The sequence below is a fragment of the Syngnathus leptorhynchus genome, chromosome 10, assembly GCF_054491065.1.
Source record: "Syngnathus leptorhynchus isolate UIUO chromosome 10, UIUO_Slep, whole genome shotgun sequence".
NCBI classification, from domain to species: Eukaryota; Metazoa; Chordata; class Actinopteri; order Syngnathiformes; family Syngnathidae; genus Syngnathus; species Syngnathus leptorhynchus.
In genome coordinates, this window is record NC_141204.1 from 11545001 (window position 1) to 11555000 (window position 10000).

The window sequence follows — 10000 nt, forward strand, 5'->3', positions numbered from 1 at the left end:
CCAGAATTAAATAGTAATTTAAACTCGTAGAATATTAGAAGAAATCTTGAAAGAATCATAATGATTGAGAATTGATTAAGAAATGTTACCAGAATTGAATGGTAATTTAAACTCGTAGAATATTAGAAGAAATCTTGAAAGAATCATAATGATTGAGAATTGATTAAGAAATGTGTGTATCAATGTGTACAGCTATTTTGACAGTTACCAAAACTGAGCTGTCGACTCTCACAGAATTCGGCGTACTGTGTCTGGTCCATCACTTTGCTGTGACGCTCCATACGCTAGAATTTCATAATAATCACCATTAGAGCCCTTAATCCTAAAAGATGATCTTAATGGTGCGTCGCCACGGCAACCACCTCCAGCCTCTCTTGCTTGACCGGGTCCATCTCCTGCCGCTCGGCCAGCGACAGGAGCTCACCCGTGTGGTCCAACCACAGCAGGTAATCCTGAGCCAAACGCTGGCGACGCTGGTTGCTCGCGCCGACTGTGGCCAACAATCCTGCCCCTGTGCCCCAATTTGGTGTTATTGTTTGGGTTTTGTGATTTGGTAGAAAAAAATGCAAAAGGCCCACCTTGTTCTTGCTGCCCATCATCGTCGTCCAGGCTCTTGAGAAGCTTTGACTTGTAATCGCGGAACTGGAGATACTTCAGCAGCCTTGAGACCTTCCTCTGCACACTCACAAAAAGAAACCTTTTTTTAACCAAGAACATTTTCCAAAGAAATATTTAGATTTTCCTAGAGTTTCACTCAGTTTGTGCATGTTTACTGTGCTGACCTTGTCTCTGCGCATTAGGAAGAGGATGTCCTCAACCGCGATGACCCTCGAACCACGAAGGGTGGCGCCCTCGCTGGCCTGATGAAGCTGATCACCACATTATACTTAGTAAGTAACATGGACATTCTCAAGCGATTGTTATCATAAATATCTTTTGCCATATACAAATGTCGCATTTGAAAATTGCTCAATCAAAAGGCCAGCCTTGTCTTGCAGTACCACATGCTGGGCACAGTGAGTTAAGCATGTCTGAACGCTTCATTTTAAGTTTGCCTTTCTTTTCTGACTTTCTTTTTGAAAGAAAACTTCAGGAGAAAATGCAAAATGTGTCTACTTAACATCATTATGTGTAAAACAGTGCGTTTCCAGACTCAGAAACAGCTTCGTACTCCAAGCTGTCCGGATCCTGAATTCCCTCCCCCCTCCACCCTCTGCTGCATGACGTCCTGTTCTTTTGCGCTATGAGCTGGCTGTCTGCTATTAGCACGCTTGCTCCAATTGGCTGCTCTTATTTATTTATTGTTTATTTATTTTGGTTATTTGCTTATTACTTATTCGTTGCTCTTGTCTGTTCGTTTTTACTCTTTGTGCTATTTGATTGTGACTGTTGTGTACTGTCTAGTCACCGTAGGACGGTGGGAAACGTAATTTCGATCTCTTTGTGTGCCTTAACATGTGAAGAAATTGACAATAAAGCGGACTTTGACTTTTTGACTTTGTTACCATGGCGATAAGCTGTGTATGCACAATGTCCTCCACCAGGGCTGCTGTCTCGTGCAGAGGCCTGCGCGCATCTCCCAGGGAAAACCTAACATACACAGACACACACGCACAGGTGATTCACACACATTTGGGCAAACACACAGGTGAGTCACACACATTTGGGTAAACCTTCCATTTGCATGTAGAGAAAGAAGTTCCAGGACAACCCACAAAGTTGAAAACCACATCCTCGACATCCATTCTCATCTTTCCCCAGCCCGCCACCCCTGTGCCGTGATTGGTCCTCGGCAGCTGTCGCTCACATGACCGAGAGGGGACTTTGAGGTTGAGAGGTTCACCCTGAGGCTTGGGGTTCGGTTTTGAGGCTGACTGGCTTGCAGGCGTCTCCGACCGCCAACGACACACCAGGTGAGTAATACATAAACGCCAGCTGGGCATGATGACCATGAGATTTTAAAATGTATATCTAAAATTATCCTCTCAAATGCATGTTAGTTTCTTCTTTGGGGTAAAAAAACTAGAATAAAGTCAAAAAAATTTATTTTTGCTACTCGTTTAGTCTTTTAAGAGATGGCAGTGAGGAGTCAGAGAACAGAAGGGAACACATCCTCGTACACCTTTATTTTTAATGAATGTTCTGTACGCCTTCAAATGTGCCAAATCTACATGACACACACTGAATGTATACACTGCTAATGTATGATATTTACATTAGATTTTGACTGTACAACCTGATTCCCATATGCAGTTATCCAATTGCAAATGTGTTATTTTGGGTGCCATGACGCAAATCACATTTGAGAGAGAGAAATAATAAAGCATTCGGTGAAAGATTGTCATTGAAACGGTATGATGCCTTTCAATTGTATTGTGACCATGTGCTTTGTGGTATGTGTTCATATACAGGCTGACATGTCTTCAAACAGTCTCTTCCATGCCAGCGGCCACACACTCTATACAAGTGAGTCTTTGTGTGTGAGTGGGAAAGAACGAGAGAAAGTGTGTGTGTGTGTGTGTGTGTGTGTGTGTGTGTGTGTGTGTGTGTGTGTGTGTGTGTGTGTGTGTGTGTGTGTGTGTGTGTGTGTGTGTGTGTGTGTGTGTGTGTGTGTGTGTGTGAGAGAGAGTGTGAGAGTGAGAGAGAGTGTGAGAGAGAGAGTGTGTGAGAGAGAGAGAGTGTGAGAGAGAGAGTGTGTGTGAGAGAGAGTGTGTGAGAGAGAGAGTGAGAGTGAGAGTGAGAGAGAGTGAGAGAAAGAGAGAGAGAGAGACATACATCATGCCCTGTATCTCAGGTATAAAACTGGTCCTGGTTGCAGCAGGACGTTCTCGGGAGCCGCTGATGGCCGAACCAGCCATGTGACCTCTCTGGACTAGTCACAAACTCCGATGCTAAACAAAAACATCAAGACACTTTTACTCGATAACAATAACACATTGACTCCACAGTTTTAAAAGACTAAAACGTGTAGTGTAATTTCCAACATCTTTTTCAATTTTCTTCACCGCAGTTGGAAAAGATGACCGGAAATCCCTTTTATGTTTTTTTTGTATGGTATTATGGTTATTTGGTGGTTTGATTTTGTTTTCATAAATGCATCAATCACACTTAGGGTTAGGCCGAGCCAAACGCTAAAAAGAACGCCACAATACAATTAACATATTGCCGCAACACACATTCACACGTACACCGGCAGGTGCTTTAACCGCACTGCTTCCCCTCCGGTAGTCAAATCTGAATAATAAAAACGACACCGTTGCGCCATATTCAAACAGTGCGGTTAAGGAGGCATTAATACTCCACGAACACAAAAAAGACAGACAAAAACATGACGGCAGATAAAATAGGGACATATAGAGCAAGACATGAGTAAACCTCACCAAAAGTTCTACGGCGATGCGTCGCCGTTGTTTGTGCAGCGTGTTTAGGTTTCAGTGGAATCCCGGCGCGTTTTGATGACGCAATTAGAGGGGCCGGGAAAATAGCGTGCATGGCACTACGTGTAGTTTTCGCTGAACTGTTTAATATTTTTAGAATAAAGAAAATAAATATTTAAATAAATATTTGTATTTAATAGTTTGATTTTATATATCTATAAATGATTTGTCCTTTTGCAAAAACTAAAGCAAGTCTTATTTACGGCAGTTTGGGGGAGGGTTTTTTTTTGTCTTGTTTTTTTTAGAGCAAGATCTTATTCTTTCAAAAATGAGAAGGTATTGAAAATAAATGGCCATTGTATGCCTCGTTTTTGTAAAAATGTCAATGGAAAGATAATGGCCATATTACTGAAGTTTGCAAGTAAGCTTTCTATTTCACAACATATGTACAATACCGTAAGAAAACCCATACACTTTGTGTCAATTAGATGCTGTGTCGAAGAATCGACCTGCTCCATCGCCATCCAACCTCAACCTGGACGAAGCCAAAACGTGCGACCTCCACGAGCATGGTGCAGCGTTCGCCAGAAGCCTGGTGGCCACTGACAGCCCCAACTTCCTGTGCAGCAGCCTGCCGTATCACTGGAGGTGCAACAAGACCTTGCCTCGACCTTTCACTGTGAGCACTTGCCTGTGTTAAAATTACACCTTTAGAGAAAAAACGGCTTTTGAATGTGTTATACCTATACAAATACGCACTTCAGTGCCTGCCCATCCATTAAGTGGGAAATTAAACAATTCTTTTAACATTCTTTTATGAATTTCTGAAAATGTGAAAAGTGTGAGCCCTTCTACATTCCCTCATTTGGTACATAACAGTGTACATCGTATAACCATCAAAATTTAAGCAGAATCAGCAGGGATTATTAATATTGATAACTGATAACTTCCTTGAAAAGCATGTACCATTTTCCTCTATTGTTCAGGTCATTTCCTTGGGCAATGACGTGCCAGATGGCGCACTGGTCACGCTGATGGCGGGAAACGATGACAACAGCAGCGCCGAGTTACGCAACGCCACGGCCACCATGAGGCAGGGACACGCCCACTTCAATGACCTGCGCTTCATTGGCCGCAGCGGCAGAGGTAGAAGGGAAATGAAATTATCCATCATCCTCAACACGGCTTATTCTGTTCAGAGTCACTGGAGTTCTGGAGTCTATGTTAGCTGACATCAAGCAGACCACACGCCAAACCAGTCGTAGTCACATTTAATGATAACAGATGTTTCTCTCTCTCTCTCTCTCTCTCTCTCTCTCTCTCTCTCTCTCTCTCTCTCTCTCTCTCTCTCTCGCTCTCTCGCTCTCTCGCTCTCGCTCTCTCGCTCTCTCTCTCTCTCTCTCTCTCTCTCTCTCTCTCTCTCTCTCTCTCTCTTTCACTCCCTCTCTCTCACACGCTTTCTCTTTCTCTCTCTCTCCCTCCAGGCAAGAGCTTCACCTTGTCCATCAACGTGCTGACCACGCCCCCTCAGGTGGCCACGCTGCACAGGGCCATCAAGGTGACGGTGGACGGCCCGCGTATGCCCAGACGTCAGTGCATACCCCCCCACACTGAAAACACAAACAATCATGGAATAATTATATTAATAAGTCAAAAGTGACTTTGACTTTTGACTTTGACTTAATATTTATTTTCATTTTTTAGTTGATTGCTATTGAGGCCATTGCTTTTATCTCCCAGGACAGCATCAGAAAGAAGTGGAGTCAGCACTTTTTAGATCATCCAGCCGTGGCTTATCATCTTCTGGTAAAAAAAAGTACTTTTGCATATTTGTGATGCTTTCCGTCATTGCCATTTTGTAAGCATGTGTTTTCTACATTGTTTAATAATGTTTCATTCATGTGTTTGCTGCATTTGTTCTGCTGTCTTTTGGTGTGTGGCATCAGCTGCACACTTGTGTCTTTGAGACCATGTTTGTCCAAGTGGATTTGCGGTTTTCCAACTCCCTAAGTGGATTGAGTACCAAGGCCATCATATTTATTCATGTTTTTATTGACATAAAACCTAGATACTCCAAAGGAAGTTGCCATACTTCCCATTTTCTAGTCTCCAGATTAGGTTGAGTGTGCATAATGGGTAACCGTAGTCCTCCTCTCCAGACTGCAGAACTTGGTCCTCGTCCTCCCTATGGTCCAGCGAGCCAGCCCTGTTGGGTCAGATGGCCGCCTTGACGTCTTCCTTTCCTCCGCCTGTCACAATGCGTCACCAGAAACAGCGCCAGTGCCAGCACCAGCGTCAGTGCCATCCCGTCCTGTCCTACTCCGCCCAGCCCCCCGCTTATGCCTCCTACCTTAACTCGACGTCCCCCCCTCCGCTCAGCCACGGTGGCCCTTTCTATTATGGGCCCAACCAAGCCATCCAGACGGGGGATGATGGAGGCGCGGCGGCAGCGGTGGCATTGAGCGCTTACATTGAGGGGGCGTGTTTGACCCTCAGGGGAGAGGAACCTGTGTGGAGGCCTTATTGAGACAACGGAGATGGCGAGCCACCATTGATTCCTGAATCTTTACATTGTCAACATCCTCAGTAGACTGGACAGAATCAACTAATCTCGCACATGTATTGTACTATTAAAAAATGATAGGAGATAGTTTAAGGGTTGCATTTACGTGATTCTTATTATGAATACATTTGCAGCCAATTTTCTTAACAGGGTGTTGAATTAGTCTTGAGTGGAACATAATATTAACCCATTTTGGAGCGTAACATGAAATGTGGAAAAAGTCAAGCTCTCTGGATACCTTCCAGATGTGCCTGCCCTATATGCCAAGATGACAACAGTGAGGTTTGGACATACTTTATCTGCTGATCTGATCGTTTGACCCCTTGTATTTTTGTAAAGATTTTCTTTTATGGAGCCAAGCATTCAAACACACGTCGCAAATAAAAATACAATTGAGCTTCTGTCATTGGGCAAGAAACACTCCCAGCCATGTTTCCAAATGTAGAGTCACATGGCAAAACCGCCGCCTGAATCAATTCAACACAGACGTAGTTTGGCAATCCACGCTTGCAGCCTGCAGGAAGGCGGCCTGCTTTCAGTGCTGTCACAAGTTCTGCGCGGGATTAAAAAAAGACATGTTGAAGTTTTCATCTTGATTCTTGTGCGAGATTGTGAGTATTTTTTTGGCGCAGCAGTCACGGAGTCACCAGCTGTGGTCATTATGTCTCAATCCTAGCGGACAACAATAAAAACCCAAGAAGGAGGCGTGCTATCCAGAAGAAAATGTTTGATTGAATGATTTAGGAACAAATGTTTTTGAAACTTTTTTACATGCATACAAAGTCATCGAGTTGTCTAAATAACAATAAAATACAATAGGGGAGAGTGGGGTAAGTAGTGCCAATTTTTCCTTAAAGTGCCCTTAAAGCAAGGGGATAACAGTAATGTCTCCAACTAAGATAGCTACATATACTTTAGGATGTTGTGCATCCCTGGGAACAATTACTTTGGATTTTAAACAAACTGTTTGAGAAATACAGCTTTAGAAAAAAAAAGTGGTTTTGTGGCACAACTTGCCCCAGGTATGGGGTAAGTTGTGCCATTAGAGAAAATACACTGAGGTAAATTGTGCCATTGATAATTGAAGTAAAACAGATCATTTTAATCTCACAAATGATAATGCTATATAAAAGAAAGACAAATTCAATACAAAATACTTGTTTAACTTTTATTTAAAGTTTTAGCAACATCAAAGGCCACATTTCTATAACAAGGCCTATACAGTCACATGAACACCTAATTGAGTCTTGGAAATATGAACTTCTGTTCCTTTCTGGCTGCACAACCAAGTTTTGTGGTGTGGTGTGAACACATAGGCTACTCAGAACAAAATCTAAATTCCAAAATGAGCACCTAAGCATCTGCAGCTGAATCTCTTCCCAGATTCGGCCTACGACTGAACATCCTATGTGTCAATGCTGCAGGGGAATGTAAATGTACGTATGCTTCCTTCTGACTGTGCCACCAAGTTTTTGTGATGTGGGTAATTTCTTAAGCACATCACCTCTAGGGATGACTCCTTCATCATTCTCTCTAGATGTGAAAATGCGCTTTCCATGAAGAGACCTCGTAGAACTTTGCTTCAGAAACTTTGCGCTGATCTCGTCACCTTCAAAATACTCCACCAATCCAACATTGTTATAGGATTTGGATTTTTTTTATCCGCAAACCTCACAATGACAAAGTCAACAGCAGACAGATTCTTGTCACCATCATCATCATCACTCTGGACATCTGAACTGTCATATTCAGAGACATCACTAAGTGGAAGCGGAACATCACTCTCTTCTGAGCTACTGGGGAGCACTTTCTTTTTGGATTTGTTTTGCTTTGACTCTTTCAGGCTCCCCTTCTTATTTCCACTCCTTTTCTTCCTTTCAGCCTGTTTCTTTTCTCTGCTATGGATGTTCTCCAGGCCATCTTCTGCCTCATCAATGGTGGTGGAGTTTTCTTCTGAGTTACTGTACACGGTCATTTTCTTCTTGGTTTTGTTTTCATTTGCAGCTTTCATAGCCCTTTTCATTCTTTTTCTTTTCCTGTTAAGCCTTTTTATCTTCTTTTTCTTTGTGAGCCTTCTCCGACTCCATCTTCTTAGGTGTGTTGGTCATGATTCTAGTTTTGATTTTCTTTTTAACAATTCTGTTCTTTCTTTCTGTGGCTTTGACATTGTGCTTTTTAAAGACAGGTTGCTTCAGAAGTACGGCATGCCAAACGGTATCGCGCTTAAAGGCACTGAACTAATCAGGTCCTAGAGAAGGTTAAGATTTAGGTTAGGTTGAAACTATCCACTCCAAATAACTATCACATAACCTATACTTCATCTAACCTGCTTTTTTGTCTCTGGTCCAGCTGGCAGGCATGTCAATCTATGCCATGAAACATTGCTGCTAGGGTTCTAATATGGTCAGCAAGATCTTTCTCCATGGTCTCATTAATGAGAGATTTGGCAGCTTCTGTTCTTTCATATCCTGGCTTTGTTACTGCACCTACTTTTTTCTTATCAAGTTTTATGGTCATCCTGTACATCTTCATCTCCTTTCCAACCTGACGTACGGTCTTTCCTTCTTGCACCTCTTTCACTGCTCTTTCCAACTCCTCAAGAGGAGTTGAAACCCTGTCTGTCTTGCGTTTGTAGTTGCGTGGCATGATGGTCTAAAATTTAGAATATCACATAGTTTTAGTGATCAAATGTAAGAATACAATGTACAATAACAATAAAATACAAGAAAGTAATATATAGTAAAAAAAACAATAAGTTGGGGCACAACCTACCCCAGGCCCTTTGACACAAATTACCCCAGACCCACCATTTTGAAAAAAATGCATCCCCCTGCTGTTTTGCGCAAGCATCATGCTAACTCTATGGACTCATGCTGTAGCTTACTAAAGCACTAAAACACGTGTGAACTGTTTTCAAAGTTGTTTATAATTGTTCAAACACAGCAATCAAAAAACACTTAGTCATAGAAATTATACTTTTGAGGGCAAACAAATGTTTTTTGAACTTAAATGGGCTTACCTCTCAAGCCATGTGTCTCCCTTCTCTGCAGGATGAATGAAATAGATGCCCCTTCAAAAATAGGTGGTCACGTGACCAACTTCTTCTATGATATTCTGGAAAACAGGGGTGGGACTACTTGCCCCATGACACAAATTACCCCACTCTCCCCGACCTGGTTTGGGTACTCACCCAGCCCTAGTTGAAACCTTAACTTATACAGGCTTAAAAGTCTAATTCAACAACCTAATCTTGGCTTTGAAACTTGAACCTGGGTTTAAAACCTTTACTTCATACTTCTTCTCATGGGGCAGTCATTTTGGCTTCTTGCCTGCTGTCGACTGCAAATGACGTTACAGTGACTAGAGACTCATTTTGCGAATGACACGTGACAAAGACCGGCAAAGAGGTGAACTGCGATTTGGTCGTTTCTGGCCACCACTGTGATGTAATTTTCAGCGCACAGCAAGTGGAATACAAGGCAAAATGGCCGCCCCCTGACATGAATTGCGTTGACGGCGTTCTGGCCCGGGAAAAAGCTTTTCACTCGCAAATCAATTCCCTTGACCTTAGCACAATAGCTTGGAGATAGCCAATCGCAATGACCTTCAGGTAGCGCCCGCGCAATAGAAAAACGCTACCCGTTTCCTTTCAAAGTTCCCAATTACTCACTCATACACACCCAAGTGGCAAACACACATGCACACATGCACACACGCACACACACACACAAATCTCAACGTTTTGGGAACCGGCGGCCAGATAAGAAAAGTGACAAGGAGGGAATGCTGGGCCAGGACTCAAAGCCATTGTGTCCTCAGACAATATAGGACTTCCTCTCCATGCCAGGCGATGCACACTCACAAACACAGTCACAAACACACACACAAGCACACGCAAGCGCACACACACACACACACACACACACACACACACACACACACACACACACACATATATATGCATAGACAAACTGTTACACACATGATACACTTGAACAGTCTGACATTTATATGCACACACACACAAATGCGCACGCACGTACACACACACACACACACA

General features: G+C 42.9%; 2 protein-coding genes across 4 annotated transcripts in view; one reads left to right on the forward strand and one right to left on the reverse strand.

The window, feature by feature from the left end:
• Nucleotides 1–3458, reverse strand: part of supt3h (SPT3 homolog, SAGA and STAGA complex component) — a 6111-nt gene extending 2653 nt beyond the window's left edge. For all 3 annotated transcript variants that reach the window (XM_085922272.1, XM_085922271.1, XM_085922270.1), the window contains exons 1-7: nucleotides 3381–3458; nucleotides 2776–2891; nucleotides 1506–1590; nucleotides 783–869; nucleotides 579–675; nucleotides 363–511; nucleotides 209–284 (exon numbers count right to left, since the gene is read on the reverse strand). In XM_085922272.1, coding sequence (XP_085778398.1) covers nucleotides 209–284; nucleotides 363–511; nucleotides 579–675; nucleotides 783–869; nucleotides 1506–1590; nucleotides 2776–2858 — 577 coding nt within the window. In that variant the 5' untranslated portion in view covers nucleotides 2859–2891; nucleotides 3381–3458. The remainder of the gene's footprint in view (nucleotides 1–208; nucleotides 285–362; nucleotides 512–578; nucleotides 676–782; nucleotides 870–1505; nucleotides 1591–2775; nucleotides 2892–3380) is intronic.
• Nucleotides 2418–6252, forward strand: runx2a (RUNX family transcription factor 2a). Its single transcript, XM_085922273.1, has 6 exons — nucleotides 2418–2466; nucleotides 3866–4056; nucleotides 4364–4523; nucleotides 4862–4966; nucleotides 5118–5183; nucleotides 5537–6252. Exons 1-6 carry the CDS (start codon nucleotides 2418–2420, stop codon nucleotides 5902–5904), a joined length of 939 nt encoding a protein of 312 aa, XP_085778399.1. The 3' UTR covers nucleotides 5905–6252.
• The last annotated feature ends 3748 nt before the right edge of the window (nucleotides 6253–10000 follow it).

What these genes read in the sequence shown, in the direction of transcription:
- runx2a (XM_085922273.1), top strand. Translation starts at nt 2,418, where the DNA reads ATGTCTTCAAACAGTCTCTTCCATGCCAGCGGCCACACACTCTATACA. An exon ending in CGGCCACACACTCTATACAA is followed by an intron (nt 2,467 to 3,865) that starts GTGAGTCTTTGT and finishes TGTGTCAATTAG; the next exon opens with ATGCTGTGTCGAAGAATCGA. An exon ending in CGGCCCGCGTATGCCCAGAC is followed by an intron (nt 4,967 to 5,117) that starts GTCAGTGCATAC and finishes TTTATCTCCCAG; the next exon opens with GACAGCATCAGAAAGAAGTG.